This window comes from Bactrocera dorsalis, chromosome 1 (assembly GCF_023373825.1).
Source record: "Bactrocera dorsalis isolate Fly_Bdor chromosome 1, ASM2337382v1, whole genome shotgun sequence".
NCBI lineage: Eukaryota > Metazoa > Arthropoda > Insecta > Diptera > Tephritidae > Bactrocera > Bactrocera dorsalis.
Genome location: NC_064303.1, coordinates 57,583,423 through 57,609,815, shown reverse-complemented (window position 1 = coordinate 57,609,815; position 26,393 = coordinate 57,583,423). Strand labels below are relative to the sequence as shown.

At 38.6% G+C, this 26,393-nt stretch overlaps 2 protein-coding genes across 2 annotated transcripts in view; both read right to left on the bottom strand.

Moving 5' to 3' along the window:
* Positions 1-9,998: 9,998 nt before the first annotated feature.
* On the bottom strand, positions 9,999-15,244 carry LOC125777786 (uncharacterized). Its single transcript, XM_049453356.1, has 2 exons — positions 14,891-15,244; positions 9,999-10,343 (listed from the first exon to the last, which is right to left on the bottom strand). The coding sequence occupies exons 1-2, from the start codon at positions 15,242-15,244 to the stop codon at positions 9,999-10,001; spliced, it is 699 nt and encodes a 232-aa protein (XP_049309313.1).
* Positions 15,245-18,381: 3,137 nt separating this feature from the next.
* The window catches only part of LOC105225604 (wiskott-Aldrich syndrome protein family member 3), a 77,450-nt gene continuing 69,438 nt past the window's right edge, over positions 18,382-26,393 (bottom strand). The window contains exons 3-5 of the mRNA XM_049462549.1: positions 24,994-25,691; positions 18,822-19,041; positions 18,382-18,765 (exon numbers count right to left, since the gene is read on the bottom strand). Of these exons, the coding sequence (XP_049318506.1) occupies positions 18,587-18,765; positions 18,822-19,041; positions 24,994-25,691 (1,097 nt within the window). The 3' untranslated portion in view covers positions 18,382-18,586. The remainder of the gene's footprint in view (positions 18,766-18,821; positions 19,042-24,993; positions 25,692-26,393) is intronic.

Here is a 26,393-nt window from a genome sequence, read left to right as displayed (position 1 = left end):
TGTTACGAATTGATTTATCTTTATTTCTATAGGAGAAAACATGAGAATAAAATGAAACGAAATGTCTTAATTATTGAGTTTTGGAAAAAAATGCAGATATTTAAGGAGGGAGCCTGCTTAAGAGGCTTAAAATCGATTTTTTTGATATTTTTTTTTGAGGGAAAGAAATAATTGATTAAAGCGAAATTTCTAAGGTTTATAGTTATCACCAAAACAAATGTTACTTTATGTTGTTTAAACATATGTTCAAACTTAACTTTTCTTAGTTTGTTTAAGTGAAAATAGAAGATAATTTAATGCCAAAGATAATAAACTTTGCCACAATTCAATACGTTTAGTTTTTTACTTAAAAAAAAAGAATCGTAAAAATGAAAAACCGAGTCAAAGTTTTCGCTTTCTGCCCAAGCGCTCATATTTGTATCTGCCAGACGCTCGGTCACTATTTCCCTTCTCGCTTCGAGAATATTTTGAATTCCCATCTATAACTTTAGGGACATATTCTTATATATTTTTTAAAGAGATGAATTGTTTTTTTGAGTAATTTTTTGAAGCTTCTAAAGCAGGCTCCCTCTTAAAGAAGATTTACAAAATGTAATAAACGTAACTTAACACCCAAATGCCTCTTTATTCATTCGATAAATATCATCTCTTAAAATATTTCTTTAATTCGGAACTCATTAAAAATTTTAATAGGATTGCTTCCAAATGTATGCATTTGTAAGCTTTGTCACATTAGTAAACAGCTAGTTCGAATATTGGTTTTGCGTATGTTCGAAAAGACAAAAATCCAATCAGATTCTGTGACACCATTGATAATCAGAATTGGTTTGCAATTCTGACAGCTAAGCAATTCTGTCTTGGATTCCACCACACCCCTGAATAGGTAAATTTATTTGTTTTAAATTATCAATTGTTAATACAAATGATATAAAAGAGCTTTTTTATGCTATTATTTGTAAAATAGCGTCAAGTTTCTTAGAGCTTTGAATAATTTTACTCATTTGTGGCATCACTCTTCTCTACTGTCAACTTTACTGTCGCCGGCTGTGAAGTATATTTTGAAGTTAACCAGAACGACAACTGACGGCCTGCAGTCTTGCAGCTGTCTAAATAACTGTGTTCATAGGAACGTGTGTAAGTTATTTTTAATCTTCTTGTTATTACTCCTTTGGAATAGCGACGGTGTTGTCGACTATCCAGAGTTAAGTTATTCTTGAAGATGATATTCACACTAGTAATTTTTGATCTTCTTGTTATTACTCCTTTGGGATAGCGACGGTGTTGTCGACTATCCAGAGTTAAGTTATTTTTGAGAATGATACTAACACGTTGAGTTTCGTACTAAAACTGATGTATTTCATTATTTGTAAGCTTATTGCTAACCTCCTATCTTTGCCGTCGCTGCTGCCGTTTGCTCGACGTTATTGCTTGCATAGGCACTTCCCACGCTCATGTGCCATGCTCATGCATCGAGCTGATCGAATTACTACAGCTGACCAAACATTTTAATTTGATCGCGCATGAAGCGAACGATGCAGACTGCATACTTTGCAATTTTTGGCACCATGAGCGTTTCAGTGCGTTAACTACTGTTAACTACTCCCTCTTCCAAAACATGGTCGTCCTCGGCCATACCCAACCTTTCCAGCACTTGACGCACCGCCATAGAAGTTTCTCTTTGCCGCCTACGCCTTAGTAAGATGATTGATCCAGCAAGGGTTACAGCGATCGTGGCACAAATTCCTGCGGCTACTAATGGTGCAGCAATCGTTCGTATGCGTAATTCAGCGATGTGCCGCAAGTTAACTTCACTTAGCTTGTGGAGAAACGGTAGGCTTAGTAGGGTATGATGGGAGGTTATGTTGATCCGTGCTGAGGCAGACTGTTGTGGAAGTCTCTTCGGGTATCCATTGAGGGTAACGTATTTGGTGTCATTGATAAAAGCGGTGCGTTTGAATGTAACAAGATAAGTGCCATTAATAAATATTTCAGGGCCATTATCTATGCTAGCCTTAACTATTGCATCGTTTATCAAAACTATACCATCGTCGACGACGACAATGGGGGATAAGTCGCTGGGCTTGGTGGCACAGTGCGCTACTGCGCCAGAGTGTAGGCTTTGTGCGCAAGTTTCAGTTTCGGCTTCTTTACAGAACGTTACCATTGGTGCATCAATACAAGATATAACAGCGGTAATGTTGCCTCCGCAGTCAGCTATAATGTTGTCCGGTAAATGCAATATACGGCCAGCATGCGATACGGGAAAAATAGTAATCTTCTTACATAATAACTTAGGTCTAGGAAAACCGATAATAAAGGTTACAATTTCTTTGCTTGCTTAAACCTTAACTCTAGCTATGCTAAACAAATGGGTTATTGTAACTCCTGTGAAACTCTCCTTCATAACCGCCTCCAAGTCATCTGCATCAATAATAGCAGGGTTTATTACATTAAATTTAGCCAGTGTGATTGCAATTATTAAATTTTGAATCTCTAGTGTTAAAATTCTGTTTCTAGCCATCAGCGTTTCATAGAGGTGCGATGAATCTATTTCTTCCCTTTTTTTTACACTGAGAATTTTATTGACCGTATTCGTGAGGGCGTTAATCTGTTCCTGAGTTCTGGAATTAATGACGATCTGTCTATTGTTGGACTGTATTAGCTCTTGCTCCGTTAGTCTTGTTTGTAGTAAGTCATTGAAGTCAGGCGTGCCGGCTATTACCTTCAGGGCGGACCCCAAAAAGTTTAGGCTCCGAGCATGCCTATGGTGTACTCCTAGTGTCCCTAATAAAGTAAGTAAATGCCTGGTGTCTACTTCTAGGATCTTCCTCATGTGTGATTGTGGGAAGACGCTAATCAAGTCTGTGGTTTCTTGAATGTATTGTCCATATTCCGTTAAATTTGATATATGCCTTACGTACCTCGTCTCGTTCCAAATTATTGCAGTGCCGTCCAGGATCGGTATGTAGTCCGCGTGCGAGTAGTCCGTAAATTTGGAAGCCGTCAGCGCAGCCCAAGTCAAAAGTGCGAGGATGGGAGTATGCCTGAAATTCAAAATAAAAACAATGAAAAAAAAGGTATTATGTCAGGAGTTTCACTTGAGGTTGTCCTTGTGGACCACCCTCCCTTTAATAAGAACGGTTGTTCCTAGATCAGCGTCTATCCTTTCCTCGACGTACAGTGGAGTGACCTTGTCTCTTGTTGGACCTTACCACGACCTTTTCTCCAACTTCGAAGATTCTATTTTGGCGGTGGGTATTACTCCGCTCCAGTTGTTCTTGTTGGGCTTTCTCTAGTCTGGCAGCAATATCCGGGAAAATGCGTAAATTGGCATGGATAACCTCAATCGGCTTCATGCCCGTCACTGAATGGAACGTTCTATTATATTCCACGGCGGCCTGAAGAAAGAGTTCAACTACGTCTTGTGTCTGCCTTTGCAGTTTTAGACATCTGGCGATTTCCACGAGGGTGCTGTGGAATCTTTCCACTTGCCCGTTTGACGTACTGTGTAACGGTGGCGCATTTACCATATTGATGTCGTATTGGCTTTTCAGCAATGATCGAATTGTATCTGAATTGAATGAAGGTTCGTTGTCACAGTACACAGTTTCTATTTTCGGGAAAATGTTAATGATTTGCAAAATGCCCGCTTTTACGTCTGCGATAGTGCGTGACGCCACTGGCTGAACTAAGGCAAACTTGGAGAATTTGTCTATGGCAGTTAAAAAGTGTTTTCCTGCAGTTGAAAAGATGTCAATATGGATCAATTCTCCTACACGGGAAGGTATAGGCGTAACACCCATTTCTTGCTTCTTTGGGTGCCTATCATACTTCGCCTTTCCACACACTTTGCAGTTTACAACAATTTCTGACGCAATTTTTCCCATTTTCGGGAAATAGTAATCGAGTAGGATCTGCTTTATATTCTCCTGGGCGGCTCTATGTGCCCTATTATGCTCCATCGTTACTATCTCCTTTTGCTCGTCTTTGTTAACAACATCTGTTACCATGTTCTTGCAGTGCCAGAATTTGGTGGCAGGGAAAACTCTGACCAAGTCATCCTGAATGCGTGCCAAAACGTGCAGGTCGCAGTGTAAAGCATTTACTACGTCCGGCTTTACGACTTCTTTCACTTCTGCTAGCAATTTAAGCCAGTCGTTAAAGATGATCTGATGACGAGTCTTTGTGCCAAACAAGATAAATGTCCGTTTTGGGGGGGTAGAAGACTCTTCTATAACTATCTGATTCCTGAAGCAATTCAGGGGCTTATCGATAGTCTCAATCACATGAGTTAAAGATACTTCACTGTGTGCTGTCGCTGCATCGGACTGTACTGATTCCTGTAAAACGTTAATACTTTGACGCGATAATGCGTCTGCAACGTAGTTTTCTTTCCCAGGTTTGTAAAATACCTTTGCGCCACTCTCTTCAATTCGCGTTTTCCAACGTTTTATCTTGGAATTTGGGTTCCTATCCGAGACCGCGAAAACTAGAGGCTGATGATCTGTATAAATTCGTATGTCACTCTTACCGTAGAGGTAGTGCCGGAGGCTGTCCAAGGCCCAAACGATAGCTAATAGTTCCCTTTCGTTTGTCGCGTAGTTTATCTCCCTATCCTTCAGCGTCCTCGAAATAATTGTTATGGGTCTATTTCCCTGAGATAGTACTGCACCTATGCCACTTGAGGAGGCATCAGTAGTCAAATCGAATGGTTTTGAAAAATCTGGGTAATGAAGAATAACATCTTCGGAAGCAAGAATATTTCTAAGCTTATCAAACGCAGTCGTCTGGATTTCATCAAAGGATACCGGGATGTTTTTTGAACGGAACTTGCTAACTCTTCCGCTCTCACCTTTTAATAAGCTTGTTAAGGGCCTTGCTATTGCTGCAAAGTCCTTTATAAAGCACCTATAGTAACTCGCCAGACCAATAAAGAATCTCAGCTCGAACAAGTTGCTTGGTTGCTTAAAGTCTCTGATTGCTCTGACCTTGTCTGGGCTGGTTTTTGTCCCCTCTTTCGTAACAATAAATCCCAGAAACTCTACACTTTCTTTAAAAAACTGTGATTTCTCCTTTGAGACCCTCACATTGGCATCATAAAGGCTCTTTAGAACTTGTCCAACATGGTGTATGTGGTCCTCTTCGTTTTCGGAAAACACAATAACGTCATCGACGTAAACATAGCAGGTTTTACCAATCCTATCACGCAGAACATCATCTATGGCCCTCTGGAAAATGCTAGAAGCATTTTTTAGCCCATAGGGCAAACGGCAGAATTCATACTTTCCTCCATTTACTGAAAAGGAAGTCTTTTCCCTATCGTGTTCTGCTAACATAATTTAATGGTATCCAGATTTCAAGTCCAGGGTGGTGAAATACTTGGCCTTTCCCAGGTTTGAAAGTATCATACTGATACTCGGCATTGGGTACTTGTCCGCGATGGTTTTGGAGTTTAATTTTCGGAAATCTACCACCAACCGCTTAATAGGCGCTCCTGTGAGGTCTGTGCCCTTTTTTCCGACAACCCATATGAGGTTGTTATATGGAGACCTAGATGGTAGAATGATGCCATTTTTAAGTAGATCCTTGATTTCTTGGCTCACAAAGTCAGCAGCTCCCATGGGGAATGGGTACATTTTGGAGTAGACTGGCTCATTATCCTCCGTGCGAATGGTGGCAACAACATTGGTATTAAACGGGAGTAACTTGCTCGAGTCGGCAAATGCCTTCAAATGCTTTGTCGTCATTTGTATCTCAGAGTTTCAGATCCTCCCTTAAAGTGGATCAGTTCTGACGCGAGATCAATAGTTGCTTCCGCCTGTGTCAATAGGTCGAGTCCAATTATGCCGTCAAAAGTTGTGAGACCGGGTAAATGAAAAAAAGGGCTATTTATGCCAAACATCATAATGAAGCTTTTGCTCCCAATTCTGTTAAATCCGTGAATTGATTTAACCACAAACGGGGTCTGTACTGGGACAGAGGATAAAGGGCTTATGTTAGGTTTAATATAACTTTTTGACGCCCCGGTGTCAATTAAGAATTTTAACGATTTCCCTGCTACTGTTCGTTGGATAAACGGGAGCAGGGACTCTCCGCTAAAAAATTAAGCGCATCTTCTTCATACTCAGTTTCATTTTCAGCCTCTATTTCTGCCGCTGCATCATAAGCGGCTTGATCATATTGCTTTTCGTACGCTTCGTCTCTTTCTTCTGTCAAATGGTTAATCCTCTGGCGTCTGTAGTCCGACGTCCTTGGAGAATTCGCAGGTCTCTTGAACGCACCTTGTGGTTGACCGTTGCCAGAGGGATGTGCTATAGGTAAACTTGAGTTATGGGTAATTTGGTTGTTCTGGTTTGTAAAGTTAGTGCTCTGACGGAACCTCGAGGATGGGTCGACTTCCATTTTTTCAACTTGGTCGCGCTTTGGAGGGCGAGCTCCTTGCTCCCTGGTGAAATAAGGGTTTTTTCCAGTCCTGTACTGAATGTCGGGCTGCTTCTGATAAGATCGATTTTGATGTTGCCTGAGGTTTTTTTCCTCCAACGATCTTGCAAACTGGGCCGCAAATGCGTGTCTATCATGATTTCCTTCTATCTCCTGGGCCATTGCAAGAGCCGAGGGCAAATCTTTGGGCTGGGCTGCAAAAAGAACATCCGTGAGGTTTCTCCTTAACCCAGAGACGAATACGCGCATCGCATCGGTCCTATGCTTGTCGTTCATATACCGTGCCTGGTCAGTATCAAAGGTCATTGTAGTTTTATTTGTGAGAAGTGTGAGTTTTTTCTCAACCTCCTCATAAAATTGAATAATAGTCAACTGTCCTTGCCTTAGCGTTGCTAGCTCTTGTTCGAGCAGATGCAATGGTCGCTTGTCTGAGTATGTAAAATCTAAACGGCTAATGATAGCGTCGAAATTAAGGACCGTGTTGAATGATGCTAAAACTGCATCAGCCGATCCCCTAATTCTGTTGCGATTATGAGGACAGCTTGGTAGTGTTTTGAACTACCCACATAGGTTTTAAATATGTCATACGCGGCCATAGCTGCCTGCCGCCAGGAGACATATTGCTCCTGTGAGCCATCGAACTCTGGAAGTGATTTAACTGCATCCAGACCCTCATGACATTCTACCCCGTCTATGATCTTTATTGGTTCATATGTCTTAATGTCAGCAGCTGCCACAGTTGTGGCCTGAAACCGGTTTGTAAGCTGCTCTAGCTTGGTTTCAAAGTCTTTCCTTTGAACTTATAGTGCGGCGCTAACGGCCGCATTGATAATGCCCTGCAGTTGTTGTTCGTTCATGTCTTGTTCGCGCCTGAAACGTTTACTTGTCAAGAGTTGTTTGTCAAGTCTATCCAACAGTTCACTAGTGTCAAGCTTGCTCATGCAAGGTAGTTAAGATGGCACGAACGGGTAGCGGACGTAAGTGCACAAAAAAAACAAAAATGGGGAACAAAGTGCAATCCTGTTTATTGCAAATATCTAGTACGTATCTTAACTGGCAGTTTATGCAGTTGCTTGATATAAATTTTGTCGCCCGTTCACTTATTTTTCCAGACAGATTGTTTATTGCAATCACACTAACCACACTTAATTGTCAAATTTTCACTGATATGATTATGTAAACAGAAGGCGGAGGGAAAAAAAGTTTCACTTACATTATTTGTCGGTTGGTGTCTCAATTCCTCTAGAAGGTGTCTTGATTCCTCTGCCTCCAGGTGGTGTTCCTTCCGGCGTGGGTTTTATTCTGGTTGGGCGCCAGTTATTTTTAATCTTTTTGTTATTACTCCTTTGGGATAGCGACGGTGTTGTCGACTATCCAGAGTTAAGTTATTCTTGAAGATGATATTCACACTAGTTATTTTTGATCTTCTTGTTATTACTCCTTTGGGATAGCGACGGTGTTGTCGACTATCCAGAGTTAAGTTATTTTTGAGAATGATACTAACACGTTGAGTTTCGTACTAAAACTGATTTATTTCATTATTTGTAAGCTTATTGCTAACCTCCTATCTTTGCCGTCGCTGCTGCCGTTTGCTCGACGTTATTGCTTGCATAGGCACTTCCCACGCTCATGTGCCATGCTCATGCATCGAGCTGATCGAATTACTACAGCTGACCAAACATTTTAATTTGATCGCGCATGAAGCGAACGATGCAGACTGCATACTTTGCAATTTTTGGCACCATGAGCGTTTCAGTGCGTTAACTACTGTTAACTTGTATTTTAATATTTGACAGATGGCTTGCAGTTTTTTTTTTTTGGATTTTGGAGGGGGAATCTTCGAAAGATACCGTCATTTTTCCGGACGGTATGCACGATTCGTATTGGGCGCTAATGCAGAGACCAAGACGCCTACGTACTAAACCCTTAACTCCATTGTCTTTGCTTGTTTATTTGCCCCACGGAACTCCCGTTAAGCATTACATCGTGGGGCCAAGCTTAGCCATTCGGCTCGTCAGTCACGTCATTCAGACCTACTCCTCATTCATCCTTCTGATTTCACTGCGTTACCACTCTTTCATTCTTAGTTCTTTCAGAACTATAGCACACCATGCTCTCACACTATCCCACACTTGTTTTGACTCAATCATAAACCGCACTATATTATCCGGTGTCACTTGTTCCGTTGTCAGTTTCTGTAGATCGGCTCTTTCCTTTTCATATCGTCGGCAGAAGAAGAAGATGTGCAGCGCGTTTTCACCGCTGCTGTCGCAGAAGGAACAATTCGTCCCGTCGTCGTGTCCATATTTATAGAGATACTCTCTAAAACACCCGTGTCCCGTCAAAAGTTGCGTCAGGTAAAAATCTGTGTGTTTCCTTTCTACCCATGCTTGTACATTTCTAATTAGCATGTGGGTCCATCTCCCCGTCGTAGCTGCATCCCACCGTCCTTGCCACTCATTGAGGCTTGTTTGCCTCTCTTCATTCCGCTCTTTAGCTGTTAGTTGCCTACCCAGTCTTGTAGACCTGTCATATACTCTTTTGAGCTCCATGGCCATTATCTCTGGCGGCATGATGTCTGCTAAAACCCCAACCGCTTCGTGGGATACGGTACGAAATGCACACGTGACCCTTATGGCACTGAGCCGCATTGAAAATTTCGCTTTCTTTGCATACGTCTTTTGCTGTAGTGCTGGTCCCCATATGGGCGCCGCGTACATCAGAACTGATTGGCTCACCTTGGCCAATAGCGCTCGCCTCTTTTGGCTTGGTCCACCAATGTTGGCCATTATTCTTGATAGGGCGGCCGTTACACGTGCTGCTTTCTCACATACCTTTTCGATGTGCGTCTTGTAGCTACGTCTATTGTCAATAAGCACTCCTAGGTACTTTAGTGCCTTCTGGGTCATTATACTGTGGCCGTCAATATTCAATCTTATGTCTTCGAGCTTTTTCCTGCTTGTGATCAGGACAGCTTCAGTTTTTTGTCCAAGGAGTTGAAGTTTTGTTGCCGTGAGCCACTCTTTGATCGTTAACGTCGCTCGATTGCAGAGGTACTCAAGTTGCCCCAGTTTTTTTGCTACCACTGTTATGGCAATATCATCCGCGTAACCGATTATCTGTACCTGCTTCGGGAGAGGGAGACGCAGCACCCCGTCGTACAAAACGTTACACAACAATGGGCCAAGCACGGAACCTTGTGGAACTCCGCCCGTTATCCTATATGTTTTTTGTCCGTCATCCGTATCGTACAATAACAACCGGTCAGACAAGTAGCTGGATATGATCCTAACTAAGTAAGCCGGGGTTTTGTTACGTTCTAGTGCACTTATAAAATGTGGCCAGTATACCGAGTTGAACGCGTTTTTAACGTCAAACGTGACTACTGCGCAGTATTCCTTAGTACCATACAGCCATCTTTTACCCTCTATTGCCTTCGTAGCTATGTCGGTAAGCTTTTTAATCGCGTCAGTGGTGGATCTTTTTTTGCGGAATCCATATTGGTTGTCAGACAGACCTTTTTCTCCTTCCTTTTCTAGATGCAGCTCTAGTCGTGCTCAGATTATCCGCTCTAGTATCTTGCCGGTCGTATCCAGCATACAGAGCGGTCGATATGAATTAGGCTCCCCTGCTGGTTTATTTGGCTTCTGCAATAATACCAGTCTTTGCTTTTTCCAGATTTTCGGGAAGACACCTTTTTGTAAGCACCGCGTAAACAATTCAGCAAAGGGTTTCGCATTGTGCTTAATAGCAATCTCTAAAGCCTTATTTGGGATACCATCCACACCTGGTGCCTTGGCATTGCCAAATCTCTCTGCCTTTTCTATTAGCTCCACATCAGTGACTATTGTCCATTCCGTATCAGCAGGTTCTTGCACTCGCGCCGTTCGATTCTCCAGAGGCTGTGTGGCAGTGGCGGATTAACGTATAAGCCCTACAAGCACGTGCTCGGGGCCTCCATCCTCTGCTGGCGTTTCATTTTATACTTACATTTTATCGAGATTCATCCATAATAAATATGTCCGAAATCACAAGGCGCGAGTAGTCTGGGAGTGACCCTTCATACACCCCCGCAGGGCCCTGCGCCCTGCGCGCCTTGCCCGCAAGTCGCGTCGCGTCGCTGCGAGACCGAGTGAGTGAGTTGTCTTTGCATTGCAAATGATAACGCCCTTACCAGAGAACTGCAAAAATCACTATTTTGTTGATTTACTCATACGCGAACTTTTTCATTCAACTCAACTCACTGAAAAAAACACAGTGATGAGTAAAAATGAACTCATTTTGCCGTACATATCATTCCGAGCATCTTGAGTCTTTGGTTCAAAATTTCTCACTCAATTCGACTCACTGAATAAAAGTCAGCGTTCAATAAAATGAGCATGTGTTGACGAAAGCATCATTCCGTTCAATTTGAGTTGATCGTGTATGAGTAAACTTTTAGCGACAAGACGACACGATGTGAGCGTTACGACTGCATGTACAGTAACAATTTCTGTGCAAGCCCCTTGCGTTCCACGAACTGCAGCTTGTTGTTGTAGCTTATTTTTGTTTTCGTTTTTCTCACATTTCATCTGTGCAGAAAAAGTGCCGCTTGCTGCGCTCATGAGTAAAATCATACGAGTTGATTTTTGCGAGTTGAGTCTTGTTCTTGTTCAAAACAATGATTGTTGAACCATACGCATTACTGCACGTACTTCCCTACTTTATTTACGGAGTGGCTTTGATTGAAACTACGTCATTTACATAATTTTTTCAAAGAGAAATTATTGTTTTAGATAATATTTTCTATCGATTGGCCTAGGTTTCGATTGACCTGTACACCAAAAAAAAAATACATTTCATGTATTTCCAAGTTAAGATATGTTCATACAAAAAGGTTCGATGATTTGATCCATTTTTGGCAAGCCGTATTGCAAGATATGGAAATAAAGGGAAAGGAAACCCATCATATCTATCGAAAACAGTATGCGACGAACTTATCGATTTAATGAGTGATAAAAATCACAAAGTGATTGTCGAAGAAATACAATCAGCTGGGTACTTCAGCCTCTCAGTGGACTCGACGCCTGACCTATCACATACGGATCAACTAAGTATTATTTTGAGATACCTATCGCCGTCTGATGGTATACCCGTGGAACGATTTCTGACATTTTTAAATTTAAAAAGTCATACCGGAGAAGAGATGGCAAATATAGTACTCAGTTATCTAGAGGGTTGCAAAATAGATATTGCAAAGTGCAGAGGACAATCATATGACAATGCTGCTAATATGTCAGGACGATACAAAGGGATGCAGCAAAAAATTTTAGAGCATAATAAATATGCTGTATTTATACTATGCGCTGCACATACTCTGAACTTGATTGGTCGTAGTGCTGTTGATTGTTGTACGACCGCAGTGAATTTTTTTTTCAATTGTGCAGTTGTTATACAATTTTTTTCGGCTTCTACTCATCGTTGGACAGTTTTAAAAGAACTAATAGGCAACGATAGCGTTCTGAAGTCGCTGTCGGACACTCGTTGGGAAGCTCACGCTGTAGCTACAAGTGCAATATTACAATCCTATCCGAAAATTTTGGATGCTTTAGATGAAATTGCTGAGGACACAAGGTGAGATCAGGTTAGAATCACAAAATATTTCAAACAAAATGCAAGATTTTGAGTTTGTATTTATGCTCATTTTGTGGAATGATATTCTACAAGTTTTTCATCGCACCAGTAAAGGACTCCAAGAAGAAGGATTAGATCTTAAAACGTGTTCCAATTTGTATCATTCTTTATCGGGTCGTCTCGTTGAAATGAGGAATCAATTTGAAAAATTTTAAGGCGAGACAGGAAGAATTTTTCCTAATGGGGAATACAAGGAAACTCGAAGACGAATTAGGAAGAAACAAGTAAATGATGGAAATGCAGAGGAACTTGATTTGAATCCTAGAGAAAAATTCCGCATTGAGACTTTCAATGTAATAATTGACATACTTAATGCTCAAATGCAAAGAAGAGGTGATGTATACCACGAAGTTTCACAAAAGTTTTCATTTCTTGCGGCTCTAAATAAGTCATGTTCAGAATATGAAAAAGATATCCAATTGCTCTTAGAATCTTACTCAGAAGACTTCAATGAAAACTTCCTCGGCGAATTTAATCATTTTCACAAATATGTTCGAATAAAATATGAATTTTCAGAAACAAAGGTCACCCATTCCGATCTTTATGAAATGATTATTAAAGATAAAGTAAAGTGCGTTTTCCCAAATATAGAAGTGGCGTTTACAATCTTTCATAGCTTAATGATTACTAACTGCTTTGCTGAACGATCCTTCTCACAACTAAAAAGATTAAAAAACCCGCAAAGAACAAAAATCCGTCCAGACAAGCTTAATTCTTTAGCATTAATGTGTATTGAGGCAGACATACTTCGTCAGATAAATTTCGACGATGTAATTTTGGAGTTTGCTCTGATTAAGGCAAGGAAAAAAATGTTTTAAGTTTTAAATTATACCTACTACACTTTCTATTTTGATGAACTTTCACTTTATACTTTCTACCTGTTCTTTACACTTAGTTTCACTTTGTATATGTGGGGGTATACTTACATATGTTGAATTATGTATCCCTTTTTTTGATTTAAATTAAAAGGTTTTCTTTGATGGAAAATTAAAATTTTATGTATGTATATATTTTTCTTCCTTTTTGCAAATTTCAATATTTTTGGCATGTAGGCATCCCCCCATGGGTTTTCGTCGATTTTTCCGCAAAGTTCTTTAAAGCAGTAGGATTTACTTTTTTTGATTGCTTTTTTGAGATCGCTACGTTTTCTCTTAAAGTATTCGCGTAATTGCGTAATCTCTGCAAGTCCGCGACTCCTTTGACACCTCCTCCTCGCTTTGTGGCATTCCTTCCTTAATGTGTTGATCTGCTCATTCCACCAGTAAACAGGTTTTCTATGGGCGCCATTTTTCTTCCTACTCATAGAAGCGTCGCATGCTTTAATGACGTGCCGCACGTATCTTCCTCAAATGTTATATGACCATCTAACGTGAGTTTGAAGAGTTCAACGCCCATGGTTTCCATTTTCCATCCTTTTCTCTGTACTTTCTTAGTGGACATATTCCTTCGATTGTGCACCGAGTGTTCGATTTCGAACATAATAGCATTATGGTCACTGTGTGTATATATATCACACACCTGCCACCTTGTTGTCCGTGCTAGAGAACTGCTAGCGAAGGTAATGTCAATAACCGATCCCCGACCGTTCTTCTCGAACATATTTTTATTTCCGGTATTTAGTAACACCATGTCTAACGACGAGAAGGCCTTTAGCAGCGCATCTCCACGCCTGTTTGTGCAGATGCTACCCCACTCCACCGCCCATGCATTAAAATCACCTGCTATCACGTTTCTTTTAGTAGACAGAATTTCTCTGACTAGTTCGTCCAGGATTTTCTCAAAATCAATTTGCGATATGCTTGGCGGTATGTAGCAGCTATAAAAATTGATCCCACAGATTTCCGCTCGTGTGTAAAAAGATTTCCCTCATAGCGGTTTGTCCTGAAACATTTCCCCTCCACATGCCCATATGGCAGCTTTGTTTGTGTTGTCAGAGATCCATGTCGCTCCGCTTATATTTTTGTACTGTTCGCAAAGTATAGCTACATCGACCTTTTCCTCGTAAGCCGTCTGCTTAAGAAGCTCTTGTGCAGCCTCACAGTGGTTTAGATTGAGTTGCATGACTCTCATTTTTTGATGTTCTTACACGCCTCTTGATAGAGAGGACACTTTTTGCTTCCTATTTGGTGGTCGATGTTTTCCCTGCCCTTATTCCTACATGCACTGCATGACGGGTTTTTATTACATGACTTCGCAAAATGTCCAGTTTCTCCACACTTGACACAGCACTCGCTCCTGTCATCTGGATTGTTGCATGCTTTCGCCAGATGTCCGTATTCATGGCATCTGAAACACCTCCTGAGGTTTTGCTTCACCCTTATTCTGCACACTACCCAGCCTATTTTTAACTTGTGTGCATCAAGAAGTACTTTTGCTTCCAACGCGGGTAGACTTACCACGGCAGTTTGGGTCCATAGGTATGCCGTTCTGATGCTCTTAATAGAGCTTATATCAAAATGGCTCAACTCGTTTACTTGTAGGCGTATTGCCTCAGTAATGTCTTCTTTCGTTGTGATTTCATCAAGATCACGTATTTCTACCAGAACCTCGTGAGTTAGAGCTTTTATTTGCGCATTTTCTCCCAATAATTTACTTATTTCGGTCTTAAAGACCTCCGTGCTCTTCATCTAGGCCTCTTTCAGCTCTAACAGAATCTGGCATTTTGCCGTCTTTCTTATCTTGGTCACATTTTCCCCAAGTTTTTGCAACGTATCAACGTATTCCTGACAGTCCTGAGGATTTCGCTATATGACATATCCCCGGTTTTTTCTATTACTATTGCATCGGGTCGGGGTGGCGGCTTATGTGGTCTCTTCCTTGGTTGTTTATGTTTAACCGTGATCCAGCCATCTTGTTTTGCCATTACTGTCTCCTTGCTTCCGACTGGGTTGTCGTATTTTGCTTCCTTGCTCAGGGGAACTTCCATTTTGTTCGTCCATTCCTTATGGAAAGTTTTATTTTTCTTAGGCGGTGTTCTTCTCTTTGGCTGTATATCGTCTCGAGGCCTCTTGGGTGTATTCTCTGTGGTGGTTGTCTTTACTAGAAAACTACAACGTGCTTCCTTATTTGCCATGTGCTCCTCCTGAGCACTTGCGTGCAGCTTAGCTATCACACTGAGAAGATCTCTCATGGTGTGATTGATAGACCGCTGGGGTGGGTGCATTGTTGCAATCAGCTTCTTGATCGCATTCCCTATCTCAGCCATACAGTCTCCAGGAGGTTGTATCGCCTTTGCCAAGGGAGTGGTGTCACCCAACGCTGGTGGTGATGACCTCGCTCTTAAAGGTTTGTCAACACCAAGGTTTTTAATCGGGGACTCCCAGTGCGCCGCGGTGTGTACCGGTCATTTTTAATGACAGCCGCACCTAACATGGTGAGCAGACGCTGACCAGGAAGCCGCCCATTGTGGGTCCGTCGCGCCTGGATTTTTGTTGTTCATCATGCACATGAGTGATGATGAGGGGGACACGTATTTCTTTGAGGCGGTGTCGATTCGCCACAGTCACAGGAGCTTCAGCGGATCTGCAAGCTTTTATGCCGCATCCTCCACTCCTGCCGCTCATCGTCGGGGATTGCTTATTCGTTTTAACTTATTTCGCAACTGACCTGCTACTACAGGCCGTTCGGCTATCCGCGATCTGCCGATCCCCCCGGTAGCTTAGAGCCCAGCTAGAGAGCCCAAATTCGATAGAATAGAACACTCCGTCCGACTGCCGCTTGCAGTCTGTCGCGCTCTATGTGTTCAGCACTTCAATATATTCTTTTATTTGCCAAAGGCAGTAGGACTACAGTAGAGTTGAAGGTTGAGAGATGAGGTAGAGTGGTGATGCCACTAATATGTAAAATGCAAAACTATTCACAGCTCCAACAAACTTGACATTATTTTACAAATAAAAGCATATAATAGCTCTATTATATCATTTGTATGTAAAACAAAAATATTTACCTATTTACTTATTTTTTGCATAAAAAATGTCACTTTGAACAAAATATTAAAATTTCATTGAAGTGAAAGGTATTAGTATGGCCACAACGAAATTGTGTACATACAAAATGGACAACTGCGTTTTGTGTACATGCCGGCCATTGTTATATCGCTGTCTTCTTACAAATGTTCATGTAGTAGGATTCACAACGCCATTTTCAGTTTATTGTCGTGCTGCTGCAGTCTGTCGCGGTCATTGTGTTCAGCACATAAGATAAAACAAGAAAATAGTGTTTTAAAGTTTATACTTAAGTTATGCTTAAATACTGAAAATGGGAGACTAAAGCAGGGGTTGGGTTTAGTATCGCGCCGGTTAATTTTGGCTCACTGTACATAAACGAGAGAACCAAATTGAAAATTTTAAACACGCATGTATACTTAAATTATTGAACTTTATTTTAAAACATATTTTATAAAAATCGGTTCACAAATTTTTCCAAAACTTCACTTTAAAAAATGCTATTTTTTGCAAATTTCTCAATATATGCTAGTGTATTTTCATCTGTTGTGCATTGTACCAAACCAACTATGGATACATTTTCACGCACATATATTACTTATGAATTATAAAAACCACTAGTAATGTTTTTAATTACTTTTGATTGTTAATTTCTTTGTAAATCTTTAAATAAAATATACCTTTTTCTGCATTGAGTTCAATAATGCGAAAAACCAAAATGACTGCCTAATTTGAATTGTCAAATTGTCGAGAAAGCACGAACAAAAGGGTATAAATTAAACCCAGTTAGCAATAAATGAATGAAGTGAACGCGAAAAGGTGTTCAGTGCTAAAATACTGTGTATGGCGTAGCCGGTGTTGTACCGGCCAGGGTTATTTTTTTAAAGCGCGGCCGAGGGCAGCCCACGCAAAAAGGAGTTCTATGCGAAAAAATTGATACACCCCGGTGTTGGACCAATCAGTTATTATTTTAAAGCGCGGCCGAAGGCCGCCAATGCAAAAAGGAGTTCTATACAAAAAAAATTGATACACCCCGGTGTTGGACCAATCAGAGTTATTTTTTTAAAGCGCGGCCGAAAGCCGCCTATGCAAAAAGGAGTTCTATGCAAAAAAAATCTGATACATACCGGTGTTGGACCGACCAGGGTTATTTTTTTTGATGTTAAAATTTCATTGAAGTGCAAGGTATTAGTATCGCCAAAACGAAATTGTGTACATGCTAAATGGACAACTGCGTTGTACGCAAAAAGCAGTTCTATGCGAAAAAAAATTTATATGCTGTTTACAATGCTTACGACACGACACGACAGAACGACAGTGGACTGAAAATGGCGTTGTGCATCTTACTACATGAACATTCGTAAGAATGCAACAACATAACAATGGCCGGCATGTACACAAGACAACGCAGTTGTCCATTTAGCATGTACACAATTTCGTTTTGGCCATACTAATACCTTGCACTTCAATGAAATTTTAATATTTTGTTCAAAGTGACATTTTTATGCAAAACATAAATAATAGGTAAATTTGTTTGTTTTAAATTATCAATTGTTATTACAAATGGTAAAATAGAGCTATAATAGAGCTATTTTATGCTTTTATTTGTAAAATAACGTCAAGTTTGTAAGAGCTGTGAATAATTTTACATTTTACATATTAGTGGCATTACCACTCTTCCTCATCTCTCTATCTTCCATTCTACTGTCGTCCTACTGTCGTTGGCAAATATAAGAGAATATTGAAGTTTGCGAGAACGACAACCGTCGGCCTAGTCGTGTCGTCGTCAAAATAACAGTGTCCATAAGAACGTGTGTATTTTAATATTTGACAGAAGTCGTTTGTCGTCTGTTGTCGTATTGTGTTCAGCACTTGATACACCCCGGTGTTGGACCGACCGGGGTTATTTTTTTTGAAGCGCGGCCGAAGGCCGCCAACGCTGAAAGGAGTACTACACGAAAGTACTTCGGTCACCCCGGATCCCTTTGTATCATTAATAGATGCAATTAAATATGTATATACATTGCACGGAAACATTTTGGTTTTCTTTATTTTGATTTCTTGTCTATACAAAAATCTTGGCTGGGATGCATTGGTTTCAGTTTGTATGGAAAAATGAGCAAAAACACTGATTTTTGGTCATTTTCAAAGGCCTCCCTATAGGGGGGTTTATTAAAAAGTTCGATCCTTCCTCTTTCCAATAAGGGGGCGTGAGGGGTAACAACTTAAGTACTTTTTGGGCACGTGACATTATAACAACTTGCTACATATACATATACTAATATTATTATGCCTACTTCCAATTTTAATAAAATATACTTACTTAGTTTAAATGCGTGATAATATTGAAATTGAAACTTTATTAAAAGATTTTTCCATAGATATAATTTATGACGTATAATTTAACGAAAATGTTTTAAAATAGAAATTACATATACGAATAATTACTGAATCGAGCACATAGCTTACTCGCAAATTTAATTGTCTTTGTTATATTCTGATTATACGAATAAATGTAATATAAAAAATTATGCTGAGTTTTCAGTTGATTCCATCCATCCTTCACTATCATCATCAGAATCTGATTCCTCCGATTCGGAAAGTTCAATGGCAACCCGTCTAGCCAAAATAGAAGCTACATCATGTAAAGCCGTGTTCCTTTCGATTTCCTTTTGCTCACACTTCTCAACTTTTCTAAGAGTAATGCCTAAATCAAAAATATCAATTAATAATAACAAATACCTAAAGATATATGCATTTTACCATCCCGAATCGCTTTCATGAGATCTGTCCGGGAATCATATGAAGGGGGCAAGTGCTTTTTCTTGTCAATTGTTTCTTCAGAAATTCTTTTAATAATGCCTCCATTTATAGTAGAAGTTAAGTCCACTATAGAGCCTTGAGATATATATTCATTTTGTGATAGTGGTGGTGGCGGTGGAGGTGGCGGTGGTGCAACATTAGCCAACTTTTGTTTAGAATGCTGGAAAATTCAAATAATATATTAATAATGGAAACTGTACTATATAAAATTATAATGAATAATATATTAAATACGTTTTGACAGGTGTGGAAACAACTACATATGAAACTACAAATTGTGCACTGAGCTTGACTAATAATTGTATTAAAATAATTTCTTTCAAAGGCAAACACGCGTGACTTTTTGAATTGCAAATTTGTCGATTAAATCTTCACAATCTAAACATTGAAGTACATCTGATTCGATGCATACATATCGGCATGGAATTTTCTCTTTCTTTTTCTAGAAACTGTCGTTTTATATTCTTTTATCTCTGAAATATTTAAATCAGTTTTTTCATAGATTTAGAATTCATTTCTCGTATCAGCAACAACTTTGATCAAACCACCGATAATCGTCGATCACGTCAGCAATGCTAAAATCAACTTTCTGCAACCTTTGACTAACAGCATTGAATGGTGAGAGTAAAAAATGCCAAAGTACATATCTGCATAAATGCTGTTTCAAGTCGCTCCAATTGAATTCATAAACTTTTAGCTTCTTGTCTTGTAATTGCATTTTCTTCCATATTTTCTTCAATAATAATAAATTCAAAGTCTCGACTATTTTGTCGAAATGTTGATTAAGTACATGAACAGCTTCATAACGAGCTGACCATCTGGTTGCAGATAAAGATTGTAACGCAATTCTTTTTCCAGTATAAAATTGTAAAACTTCCCTTGCAGTAGAGAAGTTAGAATAAAGTTTGTACCTACAGTATTAAAGAAAGAAGCAGCTTCTGGCGCGCATTCTACTGCGTGAACTCCAGCTAAATTCATAGAATGATCAGCACAAGGAGCATGTTCTGCAGGATCATTAATTTCATGAATTATTGCCTGTAAACCTGAATAAATTCCTGATACATTGTTAGCGTTATCATATGACTGACTTCGACAATCGGTGAGATCAAGATCAAAAAACTCAAGAATCGATAATACAGCAATTAGCAAATCTTCACCAGGCGTTCCATCTTTTTGCACGTATCTGATAACAAACGAAAGTTGGTCGACATGAGATGTATCAGGTGTGGAATATAAAATAATCGCATAATATTTCGCTGATTTGACTTCTTGAACTATGATAGAACATAATTTTTCTGATAAAAGCTGTATAAATAAAAATTCTTCGTAGATAGATTTTGATAAGTAACTCGTACTGCCAGATCATTTATTGCCGAATTTTCGAATATGCTCTTCTAGGAATGGGTCAAAAGAAGGAAGAAATTCAATGTATATGTAGGTGTAGTCCAAGTCTATTGAAATAACGACAAACAGACGTAGCACTATTAGGAATGATTGTGTTCGAATTTCAATTGTGTGTGTGTGGTGCTATTTTAGGTAATCGAAAAAGTCGTTTTTTCTATTCAAACATCAATTTTTTTTTTTTTTTATTTATAATGAACTTTTGTATATTTCACATCGAAATTTCCAGAACAGAAGCGAGCGAACCATTGCTGTGCTTCACAAACTGATACAGCATCGTCTCCGTAAACTTCACAAATTTCATTGGTGGCCTGCGCGGCATTCTTCTTTTTATACAAAAATTTCAACATTTATTATATTTATTATTTTTGGTTAATTTAAGCTAAAAGTCTCACCTTTCCAACAATATATGCTACGACATAATGTGATTGGCAGCACTGGAGAATACAACTGCAACGACATTTATTGACAAAATACGAAAATACTTTTTCGACTACAATATAGTAGGTTGAAAAGTCATTTATATTCACGGGGTTTCACATTTTCTTTATCTGAGGACTTCAACAGTTATGTTCGATTTTGATAATATTTAGACTCGAAATGGAATGCCTTAAACGTACTATTGGTGCAAAGTTTTATCCCGATATATTCATTGGTGCTTGATTTTTATAATGGAAGTGAAAAAATCAGATTGAATTTAAAATGGTGAAATATGGGAGGTAGGCGTGGTTGTAGTATAAAGTCGGCCGTTTTTGCATTGTTTCCTATTGAATTTGGTTGAAATTATGCGAGCAGATCAGGAGATACGCGATTTCACCTAAAGGTGCGCGGTGCCACGCCTACCAATTCCTATAAAACCTCCTTGCAGATCCCGGAGTTAGCGCTCAACTTCACAAATTTTTATAACGTTGACTTGTCTTATTTAATAGTTTAACTATATGTTTTAATTCAAATCGTTTGCCTTCACTTCTTTTAAAAGCCTCAGACGGTTTTGTGTACTTGTACAGACGGCACGCACATTTTCTTCTCGAATTTCGTCCCAAATTCAGTGCAAACGACGCTTAAGGAGTCAGTAGGGTAATCTTTTATCAAATTTTTGAATGTTCTGTTCCCTTATACTCTTAGAATTAATGTAGAAACCCACTTTACCATTGGAAGGTTTCGAAAAAGGCTCAAAAATAATAATACACACGAGTTGCTTAATTTTTTATTTAATGTTCACAAAACGTCTGGCTAAGGTCCCTATATTTTTTTTTTTAATTTATTGACAATGTTATGACAAAATTTATGTACAGAAACATGTGGAAAAATTAAAAAAAAACGTTAAGAGGCACACCTAGTGTGACAGCGCAAAAAAAGGCATTTTTTGGGAACAAAAAAAACTACCCAATCGTTTTAAAATTTGATATATTTATGCATGTTTTAAGAGTACACAAAAAAATTTTTTAAAGAAAATATTAAATATTTTTGAAATGACAAGCGATCTCGGGCGGCGCTAAAAAAAAGGTGTTCCACTGCTGCCATGATTGCAGCTTTCTCTGTTGATACAACTTAAAAAAAAAAAAGTTCTCGTTAAACTAAAACATATTGTCTGTACGATGACCCTCGGGCTAATAAAAAAATCAAAAATTTACAACATGGCGGCATGTTGAAAAAAAAGTTAAATTCCACCCAAAATTATGGTCGTTTTTGGCCTGCCAAAATTCGATTTTTGATTAGATCAAACTGGAGGGTCATCTTATGGAAAACTATACAGAGAAGATGCAAAAAAAATTTGATAGGATCAGCAAATTCGAAAAATGCGATTCGATTGTTTTACTACTACTACTACTACTACTGCCCTTTTAAATGGCTGTAACTCAAAAACTGTTTCAGATATCGATTTGAAATTTTGTACGTTATTTTATCGAAATATGAAAAAAAAAGAAAATCTATTTTTTGAAAATTTCACACTAGGTGTGCCCCTTAATTTCTTTTACATTTTTCAACATTTTTTCATGATTCTAGTAGGGACGATAACTCGTATAATATAAGCCTTGAATTCTATAATAAAACTTTTTATTATTGTATTAAAAACTGCGTTGTGGTAAACACTTTAATATTGATAGAATTGCTGTTTACTTATTTTTGACGCTCACAGTAGATTCAAAGAGCATTTTGATAACAACAACGTCGGGCGACGTTTGAAGCTCAAAGGTGAACTTGATCACTGGCAGTGCCATTAGGGGCAGAAGCAAAAGTCAAAAGATAACGAGATACTGACTACGTTGAAGAACTCTGATGGAGATCGATACCTCATAAATTATGATTTTCTTTGCATATTATATACACTTCTCTGTGACGAATGTGAGCTCTGAAGCTCTTTTTCGACACTTCGCCGTATGAAAACGGGGCTGAGGACGAACATGCTTCAAGATATGCAGATTGAACGGTCTGGCATTGCTGAATACGCATCATGAGATTGAAGTCAGAGTGCAGAAGAAGTTCTCGAAAGATTCTCAAAACTTGACCCCCATCGTTCTGTTTTGTGAAATTTTTCTATTTAATAAACGAATATTATACATTGTAATGAAGTATGTCACCCGCACATCTACGATTTATAATGTGTTTTTCAGTTTAATAGGATTTCATATTACAAGGTCGATTTGAAATATTTCCACTATGATATTAAATTGTATAAAGACTACTGTATTTAATATAATAATTTTCATGTTTCAAGTAAATGTTTATTTCTCCCCATAAAAACTATTTTTGGATCTGCCCTTGCTGTATCTATCTCGATTAGTTTTAGGTAAACAAAACTATTATACTTTATAGCAACATTTTGTATAATAATAAAAAAATATCAAATCGATTGATTTCATTTTGGCAAAAAAACGAAAGTAAATTGAAAAATGTTTGGTAGAGAAAACATATGAAAATTTTAAAATTTTGTGGGTCCCACTTTAGTTTTAATTATTGCTTGCAAACGGCGATGCATTCTTTTTTACTAGCATATTGATGTCATACTTTACAATTTCGGACCATTCACTTAAAGAGCCATAAACGTGTCCTTGGACGAAATATTGTGTTTTATATTATATGTCGAGTGATTGTGATGCTATTTGGAGTTGCTTGCAGTTATATGGAAACTATTCGCGAAATAGATACGATGTATGTTATAAACGACAAATTATCAACGTGATATGCAGCCATGCACCCGCAAACCAGGCTGTTTTCCCATCCATGTTTGACAGTAGGTATAAGGTTATTTTCTTACACTTTTGTATTGGCACGCCTCTACACTTAAGTGCCCTGGAGATGATCAAATAATTGCGTCAAACAGTGCATATGTGTTAGTGATGTTCAATTGTGTGTTGCCCGCAAACGTTCAAATTAACACGTCAAACATGAGTTTAGTTTTGAGCTCGTAACGAACGGTCATCATATCCGTTCGGATGATCGTCGGATGATGATCATCTATTATTGGCATGTGCTGCAATTCTTATGAAAAAAAAAATGAAAAAGAAAAAGGCGGAGTGGACGAAAAATTGATTTTACTTTATTAATTTTATTTTATTTTACTTTATTTTATTTATTTAATTTTACTTTATTTTATTTTATTTATATTATTTTATTTTATTATTCAATTTCAATTCACTTCACTTTTTTGCGTCCGTATATGTACATATGCTCTCAGCTTGAAATCTTCACTGCAAATGAGCTCATGCTTGTCAAACATGAGTGGAGACGATCAAATTATCGTCCGTCAAATAGAAATATCAAAAATTTTTGATTTTCATCAAACAGAGCCGACAACAGGTCGGTGTAGTGTACGTGCAGCCGACGACACCAACACACTTAAAGTGTTTGACGCAATCGATCGTCTCCAGGGCACTTTAGGTGAGCGAAAGACCAAAATGAAACCAGTTTATCAATATATTCTTTAGCAAATTTAAACCATTTTTTTCTTATTTGCATTGGTAGTGTTGCGTTCACGTACAATGAAAAATTGTTTGTTGTTGCGCGCTGTTCGTACGAGAACCAATCTCGTCAAGCTGTTGTGAAGAGAAAATGTGAAACTTGGCGTGTTCATGTGACGCAAGACAAAAAAAAACCAAAAACATACATAATTACATGTTTATTGGAGCAACTTATTACATTCAACTCTTAGTATTTTCTTGCTTATGTAGTTCTTTGCCCAGCTTAAACCAATTATTGAATAAAAATTATTCAAACGTAGCAAAACCAAATTCAGCATTACCCGCCTAATGAAGAGTAACTCCTATTTTGACCACTTTTTTACTGTATGTTTGTATATCATATCATTCAATTTACTTTAAAGTTTTTTAATATTAAAATTTGATACCAAAAATTAGAGTAATGAATGCTGTTTAATATTTGACTTTTCCTTTAATATTATTTTGCAAACTATCCCAAATATTTCACATATTTTATTTCTTTAAAATTACGAAAATGTATAATGTTCGCTGGTATGTAGTTGAAATAACACATATTAAAGTGTTTCCAAATGTAGTATTATAAAGTTTGAAGACGTTTTGCATTAACATATTTAAATTCGAAGATTTTATCTAAAGAATAAAAAATTGCTTCATGACAATGAACAAAGCTTTGCTGGATTTTGGACCAAACCAATTAATATCGATAGATTGAATCAGAAATTTTAATGTAAATATGCATGTATGAATTAACCATGATTGAGCATACTAACCTGGTGTTCTGCCTGTGGTGATAAACCCAAATCTTGATAAATAGGAGGTCGTGACATATTAGTCAGATTTGAATTAGTGAAGTTGTTGTTATCTAGGTGCAATAAAATACTTGATTTGTTCTTCGGCAATTGAAGAGAAATTCCTGTTGAAGTATTTCCGTTCCCAACCGAGTGTGTTCTAGGTGGGGTTATATTAATAACACCTTCGGGGATTGGTGGTGGTGGTGGCAATATATCTCTGTTATTCGGCAAATTCCGGATACGTGTTGGGGTATTAGCATTAGAAGATACAGGCGTCTCATTTCTGCTACCGTTTGATGGTGGAGCTGGTGGAGGTTGAGAAGGCCGAGTTTTCATCCGTGAATTTATTCCTGATGTGCCGATTCCCTCAGAAATGAAAAAACCAGACTGTTCACAAAAGTTTTGATTTTCGCTAAATATTTCATCATCACACACATGTTCCGCGTGCAAGGAGTGTTCAGCGCGCTGCATTGAATGCATTGATACAATACCATTTTCATTTTCACCCGGGGAGACTGTTTTTTGATTAACAGCATTAGTTACCATGGCCGAAATATTAGAAGTAGTAGTTTGTGCATGAGAGCTATAATAATCACCACTTGATAGTTCAGAATTGGAGATGTTACGAAGGTCAATTGAATTTGGACGCTGTTGCCGTGACTCGAAAACACCAACACCTAAAAAAATAAAACAAATATGATTAATATACAGTACCCCGCCAACCCATTAGAAACATGATATATATATGTACAAATTTACGAATAACGTTCTGGGAAAATTTGTTAGGCGAATAATTTGAATTTTTTCCAGTGCCTAAGCATTAAGTGGGCAGTGCACTGCACTATATGTTACTACGTGTCAAATTGTTCCGTTGCAATTAGCGGGAAATACGAAATCATATTGACATGTTGACTTCACTTGGAGTTAGCATTTGTGACTTCTAACTCATCAGAGATAAATTGAGTGGCGTAGTGGAAGAAATCGAAAGATAAAAAGTTATGAAAGTTCCCCATTCAAAGTTACCCTACTAATTAACATGATTTTCTCCTTACAAAGATTATCTTCACTGGCGAATTCCTACAAGAAGCAGTAACAGAAGCCAATCAATTTGTGCGACGAAGACCGTGTGAACGTTATGCGGAGAACTGCATCCAAAAAATGGTAAAACATCCCACCAGTGTAATGATTTGAAGCTGCATATCGGATGAAGGTCCTGAACCAATTCATTTTGTTGAGGGAACGATGAATAGTGAGCAGTACATCAATGTACTTCTACATGTTTTTGTACCATACTTGGCAACACTGAACCCTCCAACAACCCAATACATGATGGGACGCCCTACCACACCTCCCGACCAAAGACTGATTTCCTTAACACT